This window comes from Corvus kubaryi, unplaced genomic scaffold (genome assembly GCF_017639235.1).
Source record: "Corvus kubaryi isolate FWS band 111438036 unplaced genomic scaffold, C.kubaryi_AGA036_p1.0 split3-73, whole genome shotgun sequence".
Taxonomy (NCBI): Eukaryota; Metazoa; Chordata; class Aves; order Passeriformes; family Corvidae; genus Corvus; species Corvus kubaryi.
In genome coordinates, this window is record NW_024582091.1 from 20,612,063 (window position 1) to 20,634,291 (window position 22,229).

Here is a 22,229-nt window from a genome sequence, read left to right on the forward strand (position 1 = left end):
TTCCTTCAGACGCAGTGTCTGTTCTTCTGTAACTGAGGTGGGCTTTGCATATGTCATGTAAGAAGAAAAAACCCTTTGTGCATGCCTAGCTGTGTCTCAGTCAGTTGAGAACCCAGGTGGCAAAAGACATGAAAATAGCTGGAGAGAATGGCAGCTCACAGAATCCATATGCACTACATATAGAAGGACTATCATTGTAATAACCTGTCTGTGTCGAGCCATCTGTCAGTACAACAACATGAGTGACAACACTCTACTTAAGCAAAGGAGATCAGCAAGGCAATCACACGATCCTGGAGCTGTAACACAGGCCAACTTCCAAATGTTAAAGTGCTTCACAGGAAGAGCTAAGAGGCCACCTAAACTCCAGATCAGCAAGCCTTAACCTGGAGTCTAACTTCACTTTCTTGGCCAAGCACAGACAGTCAAATCAAAGACTGTCTAACAACATCAACGACATCTAACAACATTCTTTAGCCTACTAGCCAAGACATATATAGTTTGGAGATTTTTTGAGTTTCCCCTGAACCAAAGGCAAAGTTTAGCTTCATACATGCTCCCTTTTACAGTGATTGAGAGAAGAGTGGATGATTATAAAACCCCAAAATACACTAAAACAAAGAAACACTCCGGAAACAAACTTTAGGTAAGATTTACTTTTGCTTTGTGGAGTCATGGCTTCAGTGGTCTGAATTTCTTATGCCATCCAAGCCAAACCAAAACCTACCAAAACAATTAATTTTTATAAGACACCACAGACAACAGGAAGAGTTCAAAGTGGGTGAATAAAATGGTCTGCCCTATCCTCCATTCCCAGGAAAGATGTTTTCAGATGAGGAAAACATACAGTGAAGAAGTTGCTTTCAGAGAGAAGACTTTGACGCCAAACTCATCAGAAGGATATGACAGTGCTGCTAAACACAACATTACAGAGCAGATTTCAGAAATATTTTAGGGCATAGTAGTGAGTCATAAACCTCAGAAAAAGGGAAGATGGTCTGAAGATTCTCTGAAATCTTTATATAGTGGTACAACAAATGTCTGTCAGAAAGGACATCAACAGGGCTGATCCTGGCTTGACCTAGAGATGAGATTACCACTTGAAATCCTACTTTACTCCACACAAGACAGGTGACAGGTCTGCCCAAACATCAAAGTCTTCCACTCTGTAATGCATGCCTGGATACATACAGTAATACCTACTGGAAGATAGTTATGTGCTGTGTATACTTCAAATAAATAGGTGATATTGGACTAAATTGTATCTTGTCTTTGTAAAGGCCTTGGCCATCACACAGGTTTTGACTTCGATGTTGCAAAAGCCTTGCTGGTTTGAACAGACAACCCACCAGCAGAGAAACCAAACACTGATGCCAGAGGATTACACTTGGTAAGACTGAATCTTGCTTGACTTTTTTCAGGATTTTTTTACATTCATGATCCAGCAGAAAGCACAAATCATTTCTGATGTTACTATGATAAAGAAAGCATCCAACTGAGCTTGAGCTCAATGTCTGTTCAAACAGAAAGCCCTTCTGTCTGTGGCAGATGGGACTCACCTGTGAAAGATGCACTTTGAATATTTGACTATTTACTCATTGCAGTTTCATTGTCAAGCACTCAGAGATTAAAAAAATATAAAAAGGGTTAAAAAAATACAAATGATGCACTATAATATCACGTAAGAGCTGCACTGCCATACAAGGTATGAAAACAAGTGCACCACAGTGTGACTCTGGAAGATTAAAGGAAGAGCTTAAGAAAAACAACAAAGTTTTGCTTTGGGTTGGGTTAGGGAAGAAATAATCTGCAGCTTTTAATTAACTTTCTATAGATACATCTTTAAAGATACTTTAAAATTTGTTACTTTTTTACTGGAGACAAACAACAGGTTGTTTTTTCCTCTTCTCAGAAGAACTTTGACATAAATTGGGAATTCTTCCAGCCCCTCAACGAAACAAGAGCCTAAATCTTTTACAAGATTTTTATTCTTCTCCAATTTTTTCTTCAAATTTTTCAGTGAAGTTAATGCTAAGACAAAGGAATCTAAAGACTATCTTAAGATAATTAAAGACTGCTTCCTCCCTTCCCTTGCTTGCTTTTAATCAGGGTTACTAATTCTCCAGTTAACCTTTTTGTTGAAGCAAAAATTGAATTATGCAGGATTTAATTTTGTATTTTTAGCATTAAAAATCCAAGTTACAAGTGAAAAGTATTTCCTTCAATACCCACCCCACATCCCTGCCTCAATGAGGAGAGGTAAATGTGGTGGTAATGAGGAGGTAGCTCTGCAAGGTGCTCTAGGTATTCTGTCTTCCTAAAAACTATCTAAGTCAATAACTTTTGAATTAATTCCTTAAAATTCTTGGAACCTGAGATACTGAAAGAAAGAACAACTTGAGAACTGCAGACTAAGGCCAGGCCAGTGAAATCTCTGTCTGTCTCAAGCCCACCAATCACATCCATAATTCTCAGAAGCTGATTCTTTAGCAGAAAAATCAGAACATTCTTAGAACTGTACAGAAAGGCTCCTCTTTCATGATCTGGGCAGAAGCTTCCCTTTTGTTCCCAAAAGGTTTAAATTTACAGCATGGGATGTTGGAACTGGCTGACTCACCCAGAGAAACACACAACTGTGGGAACAGATTAGCTCAAAACATCTCTAACTTCAGCACACACACCCGTGAGTGCTACTTGCTGTTTTTAAATTCAACTGTATTTTCAAATAGTTGATGTATCAGTCTATCTTAAGCCAGTGAGCCAGTGAAGTAGTATTTCATAGGTGTCTTTGTTTGAAAGACAGGTGTCTGCTAAGGAAGGCAGAAGCCTCCCTTGAAATGAAATATGCAACCCCCTTCCCTCTGAATTATTATAATTTTGAAATTAAGGGGTTTCAGGCAAAGATATGAGGAATAGGAATATCAGTTCTTTACTAATGTATAACCAGTCAAACAAAACAACAACAACTATGGCAGTAACAGCAAACAATCACAAACCCAGTGCCAGCCTTCTCGGCTGTCAGGCCCTTTCCCCTCGGGTGCAGTTCCGCTCGCAGCCGGCAGGGGCGCTGGTGGCTCCCGGTGAGCAGGGCAGGTGCGATGGTTCCCCCGCGGCTGCAGGGGGCGCTCCGGAGCGAGCTCGGGAAACACGCGGCACCGGTGCCCTGGGATCCCGGGAAGGGATGGAACAAAGGGTTCACAAACCCCTGGGCAGCCGATCCCGGTGTCCGGCCGGACCCTCGGGAACAGCAGGCTGGAACAGCAGGGACGAGCACAAATCCCGGGTGGCAGACAAGATGTATTAAACTCAGGAGCTGCAGCAGGAACTCCTGGAGGTCTGGGCAGGCAGGGCGTGCGGGGCTACAGAGTAGCGAAGGCTCGAAGCAACGGCAGGGGCAGGGTGGCTGCAGCTCGGCTCCCAGCAGGGCAGGGAAAGGCGGGCTTGGGAGCCCCGAGGTTTTTCCTGAGGCACCCAAGCAGATGGTGAACAGGTCTCTCTTTTAGTAAGGTGGGCTGTTAGGGTCCCAGTGCAACAGCTACTCCAGTGAGCAAGCTCTACTCACAGTAGAACGAAGGCAGCCGAAAAAGCAGAAGCCTGCAGTGCTGATGAATTCCCTCCACCACGATGGCAGCCTCTCTCTCCGTCCGAACACCGAGAACCACAGCCCACAAGCCCAGGTGAAAGAGAGTAACCCGCTGGACCCCTCCCTCTGTGGCCAGTGTTGGGGTTTAGTTTAGTCTTAGGCTTTCCTGTTAAAGGAATTTTCTCCCATATGCATGTTGCTAGGGGACAAATAGCTGTACTTAAGAAAGACAAAAAGGGGAGTGGGGTAGGCCTGGCTACTCCTTTGTCTACACCTGGGTGTGGGGGCAGTTCGCTCTGAGCGTCCGGAGAGAGAAGCTGCAGAGAAAGGAGCTGCTGCTTCTTTCTTTTTGGCCGTTCTTTCTTCCTGCTGGAAACAACGCCGGGACCCCAAAAGCCGCTTTCCCTGCCCTGCTGGAGACCGAGCTGTGGCTGCCCTGCTCCGCTGCTGCTTCGAGCTTTCGCTACGCTGTAGCCCTGCTTGCCCTGCCTGCCTGGGCCTCCGTGGGGTTCTCCCATCTGGATACATCTCGTCTGCCACCTGGGATTTGCGTTAGTCCCTGCCGCTCCAGCCTGCCGTTCTAGCCTGCCGCTCTAGCCTGCTGTTCCAGCCTGCTGTTCCTGAGAGTCCGGGATCGGCTGCCCAGGGGTTTGTGAAGCCTTTGTTCCATCCCTTCCCGGGATCCCCGGAGCACCGGTGCTGCGTGCTCCCCGAGCTCGCTCCGGAGCGCCCCCTGCAGCCGCGGGGGAACCATCGCACCTGCCCTGCTCACCGGGAGCCGCCAGCGCCCCTGCCGGCTGCGAGCGGAACTGCACCCAAGGGGAAAGGGCCCGACAGCCGAGAAGGCTGGGGGCTGGGTTTGTGATTGCTGTTACTGCCATAGTTGTTGTTGTTTTGTTTGACTGGTTATATACATATATATAGAGAGAGAGTAAAGAACTGTTATTCCTATTTCCCACATCTTTGCCTAAAGGCCCTTGATTTCAAAATATAATAACTTGGAGGGAAAAGGGGTTATATCTGCCACTTCAAGGGGGGCCTCTGCCTTCCTTAGCAGACACCTGTCTTTCAAAACCGAGACAGCCAGGTCTTTTGCTTCTCCCAAGCACCCAGGAATTTGTCGCCCCAGTAACATATATGGGAAAAATTCCTCAAGAGAAAAAAAAGAAAACAGAAGGGGAACTCCCCAAACCCCAACAATAGGTACCACACCAAAAAAAGTTTCAGCGTACTAGAACTACCTGTAGTAAAAAACCCCATCAACCAACCAAGGAAATCCTCAGAAGAAACCAATTCTATTTCAATTTGAGTGCCACTATTGCTATAAATATTTGTAATTACAAACACCCCATGCAAATGTAAAAGATGATCTTGTCAAGACTGTCAAAAGTAATTAAAAATCTATAAAAAATTCACAATACTTATTTTTTCCTCCCTTTGGCATTATACAGCACTAGAAGAAAGACAAAAATCAACTGTTTGGGTGAGGGGATTTTCTTGGCACAGTCTGTGAAAGAACTAAGTCAGAAATTACTTGGCATGTGCTGTTCTACCACAACGATTAAAAACCTCTTTGGATGCTAAGCCAGAATTCTGCAAACTTCTATTAAACTATGCCTTTTGGAAGGTACAACAGGGCAAACCAATACTGCCTGTAAGTAAAAAAAAGGTCTACTTAGTGAATTTCAAGGTATCATACCTCCGCATCTAAAAACCTACAATCATGCTGCAGTAGTCCCCAAAAGCAATTTTTTCTTACAGAAAGAAGAACGTAATACATTAATAATGCAGAAAACCAAATGTAGAGTAATGGTGAAATACACTTTTCATCTAAATCTGCTCCAACAAAGAAACTGTAAAACATGATTCCAGGATTATTTCCTCTCCCATTCATTCCCTGCCCACACAGTATTTTAAGGCATCAAGATAACTTCAGTTACGGACTTGTTGGTCTATGATACTTCAAAACAATTATGCTAAAGATACAAGGTACTGTGAGAGATTTATAGAGATGAGATGAGATGAGATGCATGCTTATAAACATGTAAGAGTCAGTGGTTTAACCAGTTAAAAAAACCACAAAGTTAGTTTTAGATAATTATAAAGTACTAGCCTTAGTTTTCAGAAGAAGTTTTCATACCTGCTGGTTGCCCAGAAAATACCCATCTTTAGACTACTTCCAGGATTTTGAGTTCTGAGGATAAATACCTATTTTCAGTAGCTTATTTTTTACAGAAAAAAACCCCACATCCAGGGATAGTACACTAACATTCAATAACACACAAAATACATAATATACTATTTCTTGAAACTAAACTTGGATCTGTGGTCTACACAGCTAGTCAAATCGTTCACCTTCTTTTGGTCTGCTTTCACTTCTCTATATGTTAATTTTCAGCTAAATGAAATGTTACAGAAAATGTCAGTTATTGAAACTGGCAGGGAATCATATGTCAAGTTAGAACTAAATGGTGGCCAAATTTATTTAATGCTTAAGTCCTTCAGTTCCCCAAGCAATTTCATAAGGAAACAAATAGAAGTGATCACCTCACCCTTTACAAGGTAGTTTTTGTGGCCTTTTGGAAGAACAAGATGCCTATGTAGTCCCAGACAGAGATATCACTGCAAGTATCCAACCATTTTGTGCCCAGAAATGATTATACCTCTTAAGCAAGCTTTAACAATCCTTTTCTCAAATTTTCCAGAGGAAAAAAGGTAAAGCTTTGTAACAAACTGAACTTCCTGCAACTTAGAAAACCCTGTTATGTTATGTACAGTATTTCAAGTCCTCACACACACCCCTGTACAGAGTATCCTATATAGTACCACACATGTCAGAGAATCTCAGCCTTCTTTATATTTATCCTCATACCACAGCTATAAAATGAGTAAGTTGCTACTACACAAATTTTACTGATGGAAGAAGTGTGGCATACAGAAACCGTGCACCTTGTAACTGGCCATGGTCCCGGTCAGAGATCAGGAGAAAAAAGCTCCCAGGTTAAGTCCTCAGTTAGTGTCATCAGCACTAAATCAGAGAATCACACAAGAGCTAAGTGTGGGAAGGAACTTCTGGAAACTGTTTAGCCCAGACCACCTGGCTCCAGCTCAGCTGTCATCTCCAACCTGACTGAAAAACGCTGTCAAGAGATGTAAGACCCAGTCCCTTTCTGGGATGAGCCCCCCACCCTGTCCTTAAATACCACAATCACAAGTCTATTTGAGTGATACCTTCTTATAGTAATGCAAACAATTTTCATTTATAGATTCAAAATAAACATGGCAGCAAATAATTTTCCTCCACAGTAGAAGCTGGCATTAGAACAGGAATTCTGTTCTCCCTCAAGCATCCATCAGCTATCACCTTGCAAGATACAACATGGAAAGAAACATGATGAAAAGGGAAATAACTGAAATGTATTTATTAAAAATCAGCTTCCCATCTTCCCCTAATGCACTTGGATTACAGGATCATTTTTGAGATATGATTTTTGAGACAATGATAAAACTTCTGTCTCCAAAACTTTACAACATGTTTGTCATAGGTTAGCAAGCATAGTCCCGGAAGGGACGTCCTTGCTAAGGGGTGCTTACAGTTTCCTCTGGGAACTGATAGAACCTATCAGCTGGCCAGTTTGAATATGGACAATTCTCTAAGCCACTTAAAGTTGTGACCACCTCTGTGATCCACATTTAAGAATAGGCAAACTCCCCCTCCAAGCTCTCTCTCGTTTCCGGCGCTGGCACAGGTGGCTGCGGGCCCCGTGTGGGGGCCAGCGGGCCCGGCCAGGTCCTGCTTGGGCCAGGCCGGGCCGGGCCACGGCCATCCTGGGTCGATGGACCTGTTCCAGCCGTGGGACCCCCCCCACTGCCTTGCCGTGGGCAGCCGGAGCGGCTCGGCTCTCCCCCCTCTCCACTGCGATAAGAAACATTCAACATTCCAGCTGCAAAGCTGCAAGGCCGAGGTGAGAGTAACCCTTTTATTGCTGTGAAGAGCTGAAAACCTGAGGGAAGAGAGAGAGGAGATGCTTAAAGCTGAAATTCTGTTGTGAAGCTATGATATATCAGAGTATCCTGTTGTAATTTCATGAAGATATGGGGGGTGGAGTGTTCAACTCATAAGCAAAAGCACCTGCGCTGAGATAGGCAGATGCTGACGCAGCTGTAATTTCATGAGAAGTTTGGACAGGGAGAGATGAACCAGATGAGGACTTTTGCTCCAAATGGGAAAGGAGAAAACCTCAGTCCCTAGAGATGCTCCCAGAGATAGTCCTAAAGATGAAGATGATGAAGACCCTTTGCTCCCAGGGAAGGAGAAGGGCCTCTGTTTTTGTTTCTGAACGGCTCAACCTTAAAATCGTACCCCAAAAAACTTCAAGAGTGGACCCTCAAAAGCAGTTGCGGGAAAAGCTGCAAGTCGAGGGAAGGGACTCACACGCAGACAGAGAGATTCCTCTTCCTAAATGGACTGAACAATATTTGGAAGTGGGCGGCTGTCTCGTTGTGATAATGTTTTCATAGCATGAGCAAGAAGAGACTTCTCTTTCTAAATGGACTGAACAAGGTTATTATGGAAGTGGTAAACAGACTGAACATCTTAAGGGTTGTCTTTGAACATTGTCAGTGGGAGAAGGGAGGAAGGTGGGGGGAGGAGGAGAGTTCTGAAGGTGTGGTATAATTTTTTTTTTTTCCCCTCTTTTAGGTCTGTTAATAAACTTCTTTATATTCTTTCAAGTTTGGTGCCTGCTTTGCATTTCTCCTAATTCTTATCTCACAGCAGATAAACAGTAATGAGTATTTTGGACCCAACCACTACACTAAATTGGTGTTTCCGCCCGGTTACAAACCGAACCCGCGACAATGTTTTAAAAAGCTGCTGCAGTATGAACACTTATAAGGTGGAATGAGCCTTACTACCAAGTGCAGGTGTTGCCTTTCAAAAGTCAGAACAACTTGGCTCCTCAGAAACAGACCCAGTATAATTTGCAAGCTGGGATTCAGAATATACAGGGGCACCTTTTTGTTCTCAACAGCTAATTGGCAGTGCCAGGGGCACAGCAGAGACTGGGACACAGCAACACAGCAATTACTGAATTAATTCAATGAAAGTAATAGTCTCAGCAGTTAATTAAATTACTGTACTCTGGTTTTGCTTTATTTGGTCAAATTATGTCCTCCCTTATGTCTGCAAATCTGTTTTACACCTTCATTCTTCCCCCTCACTTCACGTTACAGGCTCAACCAACCAAATTCCACGCTATCAGCCTGACATGAAATCAAAAAGCACCATCAAGGCCCTGTATCACACGATTATTTGTCACTGACTCAACTTGATTCCAAGAATCCACATTCCAGCTAGAGCCTTTCAACTTTTTTTTTCCCCCACTATTTGCTTGCAACTCTTCATCCTAAAGATTCATACCCAAGCCAATGGAATTTTGTCCGAAGTGAAAACCCTTTAAACAATAGCTCTCAAAGGTATGATATGACCCATAACAGGTTATTTCTGAAAACTCTGTAGAACAGTTTTATGGCAGCATTAACTTATATTGCTCATGGCACAAGAAAATAAGAGCTAAAATTACTGCTACAATTCTTCTGCTTCTTTTTGGTATCCAAGATTCCCAGTGTCCTCTCTCACAGCTGCCCAAGTTCCAAATTTGTTTTTGGTCAAAATTATCAGAGATAAAATCTATAAATACAAAACTTGCTTTAAAATGTGTGAAAAACAAAATCCTTTGTCCATTGTAATTGGTTTTGAATTTAATTGATTTTGTATCTCAAATATAATTCAAATACAAACTTTAAAAATTTCTTCTTTACACATTAGAAAGATTTCAGAATGTCATGCAACATGAAATATATAATCTTACATTAAAATTTACACCCATCAATAAGAAGACTGACAAGTTCTCCTACTGTAATTGTGGCTTTGGTGTCTTTAAAATACAATTTTGGCTGCATTATTTATATGGACTAAATACTTCACAGTAAGCATTAAATTAAGACAATTTCATGCTTAAGGATAAAGATATTGCCAATTACTATATACAATAATACCTCCACTGTGTGGTAGCCGATTGGCCTGTGCCACAAGGGACAGAGAGCTCTTGGTAACACAGTCTCTGGTGCCAGAGACTTACTGGTCAGGGTTAGGGTGACCAGGAAGGCTTCTCCCAGGACGCATTGCTCTGTTACAGTAACCTACCCCAGTTCAGCTCCCCCGGTTGGCTGTTGGCCTCTACCCCTTGTCACTTCCCCAGAGCTTCTCCATTGGTCCCCGTTCCCTAGCCCCGCCTTTTCCCTGCCCCCAGATAAAACCCCTGAGTTCGCCGTTGTTCTCGCTTTTGCCTTTGTAACCTTTGACAGTGTAGAAGCAATAAATGCTCCTGTTGGAACCCCCACAAAAGAACCTTCCCATCTCTTTGCTGCTGACTTTATACAGAAGCTAGCCGTGCGTTTGTGCGTGCACACGTGTGACCCCACAGGGCCAGACAGAGACAGTAATACCTCTGTTTATTGTATTCTTCAAATTTATCAATGCCAACAAGTGCTTAAGTTATGCTGTGAATACACTCTCAATGAATAAACATGAAGGAGTTATGTATTAGTGAATACCAAAAACACCAGCACAAAAATCCCACAAATACAATAGTGATCTTCAGCACAAAGAAATTACATTTATAAAAAGTTGAGATTAGTTTCTCAAAGCAAGATACAAATTATTCAAGCATACACATAATCAAACAACCTTTGACAACCTTTAATAACGAACTTATAGCACTGGAAAAATAAGCTACATTTTGTGGGGAGGAGTATAGCCAGGCAGGACACTTCTTTCAGTTACTAAAGAGTTACTGGAAGTCACTGGACTTCCTTTCTTCTAACAGAAAGGTTGAAATAATTCAAAGGCATTGGAAGCTTCAACTCAGAGGTTTGAAAACAATTTTATACACACAACCTCACACTCAATATGTCAAGGAAATAACATTATATATGGCCTTAAGAATCAGCAGGGTTAGGACCAAAGAATACAACATCCTCCAGATGGTACAGCAATCTTCCAAAGTAGCAGTGCACTAAGTAGCAGAACACCAGCATTGCCCATTTCACTAAAAATATATACTTAAAAATTGGAGCTTTGATTACAGAGACAATGGCAACATTTTCAAATACAAAACCTATTCAAAGAAAATAGCTAAAATAAGAAGAAACTGTAATTACACTTGCTCAGACAACATAACGTTATCAATTTTAATGTTTCCACTGTCCTCAAAATCTATGCATCTAAAAAAATCATTAAGAGTAGTCAATTTTCTGCAGAGCGCTTCCTTAGAACTTCTCTATTAGTGTCACAGTAACCATATACATGGAAAAAGTACAACAAATACTTTAAATTTAGATGCTGAAATAACTTTTTTCCTCTTTTTTAGTATTAAAAGGCAAAAAAGTAAAGGGAAAGGCTACAGCAAGACTTAGATTGCGTAACAAAATCCTGTATCTGGGTAGGTACTTAAGGGTGTGAATGGGAGAAATACAATTTCTTTTATTAAAATGTTAATTCTGTATTTTTTATTAACCGTAAAGCAACACCAGAAACAGCATTATCAAATATTCACAAATAGCATGGAGGATCTTCATCTCTTCCTATGTTATTTAATCACGTCTAAATCCACAACCAAAAGCAAAAGTTGTACTATTCACCCAGATGTGCTCTAACACATGAAAATTTTGTGATTTATTTTGAATACTGCTTGGTTTAAGAAAAAAAAGCAAGCCACTAAATTATTTAGGAAAACAGGCTAAATGAAGTGAACAGATTTTTCTTTTGGTTTCTTCTTCCTGGGTTTTGAGACAGAACTTTAACAGAACACCATATCAGCTCTGTTCTTCTCACCTTACTTTCTCATAATAAACACATACTTGTGATCAGTTTGCAGTTTTTTCTTAGTGGATTCACAGCCTCAGATTCTTTTCACTGAGCAGATCCATTGGCAACAATACAATGCCAAGCTCTTGATTAATCATTAGCATTGTTCCTCTGTTTGCTCCTTAAAAGCTCCAACAATGAAGACTGCAGTACAAATTTCACAAAAATCACGAACACTTACCACTCCTTGACAAGTTTTAGAGAAGTCTCAATCACTTCACAGCATGCTTGATCAATCTATCCTTTTCTGCATATAGCCACCACTTACTAACAAGCATTTCTGTACCAGCTGAAAAGTACAAAAGGAATGGCAGCCTATTTTGTACAGATAACCAAAGATTTGCACTAAGAGAAGCTAATGTTGAGAAAGATAATGTTATTTCTACAAATCTGTGACTTTTGTCACAGCTCTAATGCTCTAATTCAAATCCTATGCTACATCTTCATTCTTTTCCTTTTATTTTTTGACCTGGGATGCACAATGTATATTGTTAAGTGGCTTCATATTAACAAGTAACACATAAGCATCATATCCAATTTACCTATTTAAATTTCCAGAAATTTCTCTTCCACTGTTTGTTAGGAATAGTGCCTTTTGCTCATAATTATGCATAAAATGGAAGTGCAATCTTAAATAAACTTGATTATGAATGAATGTTCTTGTCAGCTACAAGCAGAGGCATGTCCATACACATGAAAGGCAGAAGTGAATCTTCACAATTTAATGGCTTCAAAGCCAGGAAATCTTTACCACCTACATTCAATCTAATTTCAAGCTCTGCTCAGCAAAGCGATAGCAGAGGAATGACAGCTACCAATCACTTCAGAGTACATCTCATCTGCTGCACTATTACAAGCATGAAGTCTCAAACTTCAGAAGTTACCTGAGTAGAATCAAGAAGATTCTAATCAATCAACAGTAGAAAATAATAAAATTATACAACCACTACCTCTGATACAATGATCTTTCCTGGATCTGAAAAAGCTTTGTGAGTAAGAGCCAACAGTCAAAATGAAATAAAGGAGATTAATCCAAGATTAACAGAAAGACTAGTAATGTAGAAACAGAACAGATACACCCAAGGCACCAATTCAGCTCTATTCAAAAAATTCAGGGCTCACCAATTTGCTTCTTGAAGAAAATAATAATTGCTTCAATACAGAGAGCAGCTACCACAATGTAACAAGTTACTGAGGGGCACTGGCTTCACAGTGACTGCACACTCCACTGCAAACCCCACAGTAAGCACCAATCATCCCAGGTAGTCTAGCCCTTAATCTACCTACCTTGTGTTATCCACTCACCATTACAGACACCTAGCTAGACCTTGGGCACAAACGTACTGGGGATTCACCAAATAAAGGACAACAAGACCCAGCTAACTCTAACACGCGTCAGGTGGGAACTGCTTATGAATGCAATGTGGTACTCTTAACTTCAGATGTCCCTTGCACATCTGGTTGACAGAACCTACTGTTCCAGCTTCATTCCTTTTATTACACTACAGATTAAGACCCCACACAATCGAGTGTCACAACCTGGCTTCCGTGTACCAAAAGCACAAGCACAAGTAACACACACAACCAAACTCTTCTTATAATGTTTAATCTAGGATTAGAAGTAAGGAAAAAGCCTGCAGAGACATGGGGTTTCCCCCATTTTGGAGCACCTTTTGCAGCAACAGAAGTACATGTACGACAGCTTCCAAGTAAACCACAGTAGTAAGGCTGTAACATATGAGTAATGGAGCTACTGAGAGGGAATGGAATTTTTCTGATTCAAAATCCTGAATTTACAAGGATACAACATTTGTAAAATGTAGCAAACTACAAGAGACTTCTCAGCTGTAGCACACAAACCCATTCCATCCTAGAAGGAAATGTGTTGCACCAAGCAGTAACAACTCTGATTTGGGCAGACAAGTAACTGTACAAAGAAGTAATTTTTACACCATAAATGAAAAGTTTTACAAAAAAATTGTGTTCTGTGTCTCAAATGCTGCTAATATACAAAGACTGTAGGAATCTAGTAACTAGCAAGTCATTTTAAAGGAGAGAATGTTGTGAATTAAAGAAAGTTACTAAATATTATAATTTTACAATTATATTTACCAAATACAGTTTGTCTAGAGTACACTTCAAAATAAGAGAAGAGCATTGAATTTGTAATTTTACCACATTGCTTAAAACAGCTGGTGAAAAGTCACCAATGTACCATGCAAGTTAAAACATGCAGGCCGAAAGCTATTTTGAAAATAAAAAACCATCCTAAGTTTTTTTAAACTACCTTTGGATTTTCTGGATTTACCTCTGAATTTACACTCAAAATTCTAATTTACTTCTTCATTATTGGAAAAAAAAAACAAAACCCAAAACCAACTTTATCAGGGTTGAAAATATTTATTGCAAAGGTTAGAAATAGTTGTTCCTACCTCCACTTTTGTTCTGTAGAGAATGAGACGCTTCAGGCTGCCCACTTTGGCTATGTGGTTGAAAGCCTGAGGTGGTATTTTATCACATGATGAGAGATTTAATTCCTGAAGATTTGGACACATTTCAGTGATGACCTCCAAGCACGTTTCATTGAGGAAATGGCCACAAGACAACTCAAGACGTACTAGTTCAGAGCCACAGACTTTCAAGAACCTGTAAAAGAACCCCATGTTTAAAGTGAAAAATTAACATACTTTCAGGTGAGAGTCTGCATACTGTCAAAACCTTAACCACGTAAACCAGGAAATAATTCCTTTCAACAAAGAAAGGACACTAGTCTTGAAAGTTCTGTTTTGGTTTAGAAGTTAGAAAATGCTTTGTTCTTAATATTAACTCTGAGACAATGGAGCAAAGTAAAACACTGATCATGTTTGAAAAGCTTTTAAACAGCTGAAAGCCAATTTTGACAATGGCCTGCAAATTTACACCAATAATTTCATATTTATCTCAGAAAAATCTGCAAATGTAAAAATCAGGTTAAACAAATACTTCTAACTGGATGAAGTGTTTTAAGTGTTTACTTCCAGAAAAATAAGATCTCATTCTTTTCATTAACAAGTCAGAATCAACACTTGCTAGCTGTTCTAGAACACAAATTCCTAAGGAATATTTGACTTTCATTGGAATTATAGAAAATTAAGACAACAGATGACAAAAGACCTGAAATTCAGAAACTTTGATGGTCTCTATATTTTGCTGTCCTGTCAGAGATCTCGTGTCAGAAACTCAAGCTCTTTTATCTCTAATCCAAGCTGTAACCAAAACCACATAAGCTTAGTCCCTTTTCATTGCAAAGATAACCTTCAAACTATAAATTAATCACTAGGCTTGTAAGCTTGATACTTAATAGGATAAAAAACCACACACATTTGCCATGTTTGTGTTATGTTTTGGTAGTTTCTCCAGTAGAAAAACTAGTTTCTTAAACTAGGGGCTGTAATGAGTTTCCCATGTTACTTCCTAGAATAATGGAGCTACTTGCCAAAGAGCATGAATTAGTTTCTCATAATAAATGTTCTTATCTGCTCTACTACCTACAAAAACATTCATGCACACAAAGCAGCTTCAGGTTCTGACACTTCCACCACAAAGTTAGTATTACTTCTTGGGTTTAACTCATGTAATAGAAATGCCACACAGACACAAGGCTCCTGCTTGCACAAAAATTCCTACTACTAAAATGAAAGAGTTATTAGCCTTCCCAAGCATTTGTTCATGCTGAAGCTTAGGATGAAATTGCTGCTGGTCTTAGAAGAAGACACATTCAGGGAGGCATTCCTCAATGACACCAACAGTAGCTCAAGACTTTAAATCCATCTTTCAAGATCCAAGTTTTCAAACCGTCTCCTTTCCTTATTTTTTCATTACTCGCTCAAGTCATACTTGCCATTCATCATCACCTTTCTTTATTCCTTTCACCTTGCATATTACATGGCCTTAGTGTGATTATGCATATCCTAAGGAATACAGAGGGAAAAGGAGATTCTAGGGTGGTATCTCCATCCCTGGGTGTTTCCAAGAGTCACCTGAAACCTTGACTGACCTGATCTAGCGTTGGGGACACTGGCACTTCAAGTGGGAGCCTGGAGTAGACGACCTTCAGAGGTCCCTAACATCCAACATTTCTATGAGCCTAAGCAAACAGAAACAAAGAGAGGGTCTGAGACACAAAAGGGGAGACATAAGCGCCAGAGCCACAGGAGTTCTGCCATGTATGGTCTTGAAGTCTACTCCTCCACTGTTTTTTTCTAACTCTACAGTCTCTATCTAGAATCTATTTTAGCTTTTAAAGTCAGAGTTTAGTCAAACACCAAGCAGTTTCCATACTGGATACAGTGAATTCACAAAGACTGGTAAGCCTTCCTGTGGGAATGTCAGAGCTGAAATGACATGACAATTGACAACAATTAACATCGGGTATTTAAACATTTAAGTGTTATTTCAGACTAGCAATAGAGTTCAACACTGTTATGGAGAAATGCAGGATGGAAATCCCCTGGAAATCAGAGTAAAGATATATGGATACATTGCTGATTACCAATTAGCCAATTCCTCTATTTAATGAGTGCTTTAACAATACATTCACACAGCTTCTTTCATCAACAAATTATCAGGTTTGTTTGAATGATGGTAATTTTCCATAAAACTTTGTCAGTCACCACTTATTATACCTCTAGCTTTTAATTTGCTAACAAATAAATATTTTATGAATTACTCCATTATAATTATGGATGTTAGTTTAACTGCCATATAGTTTAACAGGGCTTGGCTGTTATAAATGTTAGTAGAGATCAATGCTTTTCTCTTTCTAGGACTATTAAAAGTTAACATTACCAGGTCAGGGAAACACTCAGTTAACCCCCTAGACTTGGAGAAGAACTCCAGGCTCACCAGCTTGAGGAGTTATTATCCTCATAACGTTTTATTTAAACTCATTACACTTGAAAAACACAGGCAGAGAGCAAACACAGTGACAGCAGCAAGCATTGCCCTTCATGGCTTTACTGCCTTGTTGGAAAAGGTTATTTAAGAGACATGAAACAGAAACAAGAGGGGGATAAGGAATATGCAGCAGGGTACAAGAATGAGCGGACATGCACGTAGGAAAGAGAGGAACAGGAACAGAAGGAGGAATCTGAGGAAGTCACCAACCAGCACAGGGCAGAGAACATCAGGCAGAAGTGCACAGTCCTCTGAATGATGGGGACACTGTGATCTTTGTTTGCATTAAACAGACTGCTCAGTACAGAGGTTTTTGCTACTTTCTACATGGATCTCCACGTAGAGCCATATGGCAAGGTAGAATATGAGTTCTCATGCTTTCAAAACAAACGTGGTATGGTCTTCATACTTCTCAGACTTAACAGTATCTGACTGACTGGCTCGATTTAGCTAATTTGAAAACAAACAACACCCAAAAAAGCACCTTCTACCAAATCAAAATTTCTTCACATACCTCTCCTTTAATCACTGAGGATTGACTGGTTCCTGTTCTCAGTCTCTCCTCTGTTCTGCAGTCATCCATCCCCTTAGTTTTCCTTTTATTATCAATATTTTATACACACCATTTCTGAAGTGATTTCTCTTCATCCCTTCATGTTTATTATAAAATATGACTAAACGACCTAGAATAATGTGCATTTCTTTTGCTAGACACTGGATTGGGCCTTTCCCTTGAAGTTTATCCTCACTCTAGACAACAGTATTTCAGCTTTTTTAGTTATTCAGTTTTGGTTTTTTCGGTTTTTGGGTTGGGGGGGCTGATTTATTTTCCTGGGGGGAGGGGATTGTTGTAAGGAATCTCACTTTCCATCACCTTCTGCCTACTGTCAAGAACTGCTGCTTATTTTCAACCCCTTCAGCTTTTGGCAATGAATAAGTCCTAGTGAAGTTTTTCTGAAACATCAAACATATTTATTAGCAGGCAGGATGATATTTGCTCATGGTGATGTTAAACCCATCATGATCACAGGGTCACTTAGCCCACTAACAATTTCCAATCTTGTAATTTACGTCTGCATCATAAGCATATCTCATGATACAAAATTAAAATCCAAGGTACAAGAGAGAGTACTCTTCATGTCAGAATATAAGACCCCCCAAACAAAATTCTCAAAATACCTTTAGACATGTGCTTATGCAGATACTGAACACATCACATTTGCTCCAGTGGTTTCTGGTGGAACTGCACTGGACCCAGAACCTACACTTCACTGTTAGCTTAATGATCCTCACTTACTCTATACTCCCCAGTTCAAAGTTACTGAAAACTCTCCAACAAGCAGGGATCACAGTCCTGTTCTCTTTCGTGTATTCATCCTCCACGAACACAATTAGCTACCTAGTTTTATATTCCTTCAGTGCAATTAACACAACAGCTTTCTATCATGCTGATTTTACCAAATTTTTTTTCAGTTAAAATCTTCAGTACTGATTTTGTACTCATTGACATATATTTGAATTTGGTATCCAAGGGGGAGGGTGGAAAAGGCAAGCAACTTCCATTTGTGAACAACACAGGGTTGGACAGAACTTTCTCTTTAGCACCTTCCCTTGCAATGTTACCTAACATCAGCATCCACGCTAGGCATGTTACCTCTCCTACTTGACAGATATAACACTGCCCCATTTGCCAGGCCTTCCTTGGTATCAGCCTCCTAGAATCAGTATTTTATAAAAACTACCATTTCTGTTTGCTTCAAGCCAACTACATGCTCCCTCCAGTTACTCAGGTCTCCTGCTTCCAGAGCCTGCCACCAGACAAGAAAAATGTCAAAATCCACTTGGATTTTATTCTTTCTCATTTCACTTCCAAGATCTTGAGGTCCCCTCTTTCTTATTTAGTTCTATCTATATTACTTGCACACACTCACAGAGGACTTTTTGTTTTACAATTACAGTCTTGCATTTAATAAAATGGTTTGTGGAATTACATTTTAATATCCTTCTTGTTCATGTATTTTTACATTCACAGTGATGCTTTTCCTTTCGAGACTGCCACATTACATGACAGCAGCAGCATTTAGCACGGGTAATTGTAACAAAAGTGTTAAGGTTGGTATGAGTGGAGAACAACTGGGTACACAGAGGTGTAGAAGCAGGAGAAAGAACAAATGGCAATACAAGGGCTGGTGGAGAGGTGTGTGTTGGTGGAAGTCAGATTAGCAGGTCACCGACATCCGTGGACGTTTGTGCACAGTTTCTCAGGGCACATGGCTTAGGAGATGAAGGACAGGAGCAGCACAGGACGGTGAGACCACAGTGAGATGAAGGACAGGAGCAGCATAGGACGGTGAGACCACATGCTGGACAAATTTATTTGGACACATATCTTGGTTCTCTTGGTGCATGCAAGTATTCATGCTTGAGAGTGAGACTTTTGGAAGTAACTTGGTTTTAAAATTAAGTCACTTTCCCTTGCTCTAGCTATTCTAATTGGTACAATGTTATTTTCTACTCTAGCGTGTATTACACCTTTTTGGTAAGCAAATCCTAAAACATGGCATGTAAGTAGGAAGAATATTAAGTATCTGATCTTGTGTTTTTCTCAACACAGATTAAACTATTTCAAGACAAACATGCAAAACAAACATTATACCTTACTCTCAGCTACAGCCAACCCTAGTTTTACTAAAAACCTCTGGAAATTAAAGCAAGAGACAGACCTGATTTTTAAATTGAGAATCCCTGTGAAGTCACACATTACTCCTATTTTCTGTGACTATTTGATGCACATTTCAGTAATTTCTCTGACCTTCCTGCTAGTTGGACTCATAGCAAAGCCTCACCAAATTGAACATTGTCAAAACACACATTGACTAAAGTCAATGAAAGCCTTCAAACGTGAACAACAAAACTGTTAAAGAAATATTCCTGGATGTGCTTGACATGCAAATACTGCATCACTTGCCTGAAAATAAAACACTATTAATTCTTTTTCACAGTGTAAAATGTCAGACATAAATAAAAATCCTAATTCCTCATATATTTAAAGCAGAAGAGTTTAAACAAGTTAATGACATTATCAGTGATCCAAGGAAACCTGCATGCAGAACTCTGTTTTTAAACTGTCATTGTCCTTGAGCTGTTCAAACCTCAGAGCATTTATTCAGCACCTCAGTATTTAGTACACCTCCAATCAACTCCCCTCACTCTTCCTATTTAAGTCCTATCCTCCCACACTGATATTCCCCCCTGGCATGAAGAGATTCACCAGACCTCTAAAGCCAAGAAATGCAGTGCTGCTTATGTAATGCTTGCTGTGAAATCTTTGCTTATTCCCTGTCATTTTGCATTTCAGACTCCTGAGACTGCTCAGATACTCCTTTCACTTTTTTTGTACACTTTTAGTCCAATCTAATATAAAGTTTAGTTAATTTATATTATATGCTGAAATGAAAAATTTATTATAGTAATTTCTAGCCCTAAGGAGTAGATGTTATCAATAAGTTAAAATACCTTCAGCTTTGCCTCAGGATGTTCATATGCCTGAAGCATTCTGTCTTCTCATGAAATACAGTGTTTGCTCCAGTCACATTTCTTAAATTACTCTTAATTTTTTTCACTTTAATACATTTTAAAAATATATATTTCCAATAATTTCTTACTATTTTCAATAATTTCATGCACATATGAACATTTTAAAATAAAAAATTTACACAAGCTACTAAGTTTTAAGACTGTCTTAAGAAAATACAGATAGAAACATTTTTGAAAGATATTTTCCAAAATAAGATTTAAGCATGAGTATCATTTAAACATACCCCAACTTGTAGAAATCATAACTTAAACTGTACAACTGTAAGAATTAAACCAACTCCACCAGTTTTGAATTCAACAGTGCCAACTGTAACTCCAAATGCTGAGAAAAATGCAAAAATATAAGTGTCCTGCTTTTGGACAAAGGAAAAATGGTGTGAATTCTTGATTATGTGTCCTGGATGCTGTAATATCCCCAGGCTGGTGGTATCTTAATGACAACCAGGGCAATAGAACTAAAGCATTTATTAACAGATTTTTCTGTCAAGGAACAATATCTCTTACCAGGAAGCTCCTTTTTCAACAAGAGTTAGATTAACACTTTTGAAAAGAAACTCTTGTTCTAGTAAGTATCCTCTATTAGTAGATACTTTCATAGCAAATGAGCAGCAAATTTTCTTCTCCTGGGGGCCAGCAAATTTGACAAATATGCTGGTAAAGATTGTCAAAAGAAAAAGTTACGTTGGGGAAATTTTACTAGAAAAGACTCCTACAGAACAAAGAGTTGCAAATTTTTTTCTGTAGTAGAAAAAAGTTTAAAGCCAGACCTAGTTACAGTGGAGAATTTTTGTTTCAGAAGGGAAAATAAGCACAGTTTAGACATGAAAATTATTTAGCTTATAACTTTGCTTCTAAAATTTACAACTGAACTGCATCTCCCATTCCCAGACTGCATTCATCTCTTCCGAGAAATATTTTTTCCTAAAACTAAGATAACTTCAGAATTGCATCAGTGTCAAAAAACTTTTTTCCCCTTTGTTACAAATAAATATAATCCCTTAAAACAAATATACACTGAAAATATTTACTCACAGATTATTAATGGTCAAATAATGAATATTTATTATTTTAAAATGCTGTATACACATAAATGTTACTTGTAGTTCAGCACTGAAGCAAAAAAAAATTAGTAATAATAAAGTCATTTTCAACTAAGTGGAATTCAGAAATGCCAGAAACTGTAAAGTTTATGTCTGAATTTGGCATTAATTTCTTCCAAGACTAAAAGGATTTTTAGCAGTACTAGATGCCAAAAAAAAAAGAATTAATGGAAATGAAAGAAAGTTGCCACAAAGATGCACGTATGTTATGTTTTCAAAAGACAGACTTAATAGCTAAGCATCAGAAAACAGGCACTTCATGATTTCAGAGCTGAATTCTCAATTAAAGTGTGTGCATTTATCCTCTGCATAACGTATCTAACATGAAATCCAAACTTAGGAGAAATTTTTGTACTCAATTCAACAACTAGCCAATGTCTGTTTTCTCTTTCTACTAATAAGCACAAATATGCATAGGGTTATTGCATTATACTGGAGGGTCTGGAAAAACAGAAGTGACATTCCCATCTTGACAACGTATTTCTTCAAAATATTTTACTTCCTCAGGTAAGGAATTTAGGCATGAAAGGAAAGAAAATGTCTGCATACTTGATTTAAACTTTTTATTCAGAAAACAAATGAGAGTTAAGACAACTTTTTCAGATATATTAAACATTTCTGTTTCTTATCAGTCAGTTTCTGCTTTCACCTGCCATTGCTGATTACCCTTTAGTTGAAGCAGCAACTTTCGCTTAAATGAAATGCACTGATAGAAGCTGTTTAACTAATGCAAATGAGCAAAGAAGCAAGAAATGATATCTTAAGAAAGCAGAGAACATGGCTGTTATACAGAGAAGAATCCCTGCAAATTTGCTATTTTAATGACCTACAGCACAGCCATATTTTCAGCTCATTGGAATATGCACATGCAACCCCCCTGTTTTCCAATATGGCTAATGTTTTAAATCATTTTTATGAAAATATTTGCATTTACATTGGACTCCAGTGATTACTCGGCTCATACCATGTGAGCATGCAATCAGTTTATTACTGCAGCCATTCTAATACAGTCCTACTGATGACTCATCTGTACAAAGAACAACCACAAACATTTTCCTTGCGAGATGGATTTTTGACAGCTCAG

The 22,229-nt window shown here is 39.3% G+C and overlaps 1 protein-coding gene across 1 annotated transcript in view; it reads right to left on the reverse strand.

The window, feature by feature from the left end:
- The window catches only part of FBXL4 (F-box and leucine rich repeat protein 4), a 61,427-nt gene that overhangs the window by 17,087 nt on the left and 22,111 nt on the right, over positions 1-22,229 (reverse strand). Inside the window, exon 5 of the mRNA XM_042016335.1 lies at positions 13,946-14,159. Coding sequence (XP_041872269.1) covers positions 13,946-14,159 — 214 coding nt within the window. The remainder of the gene's footprint in view (positions 1-13,945; positions 14,160-22,229) is intronic.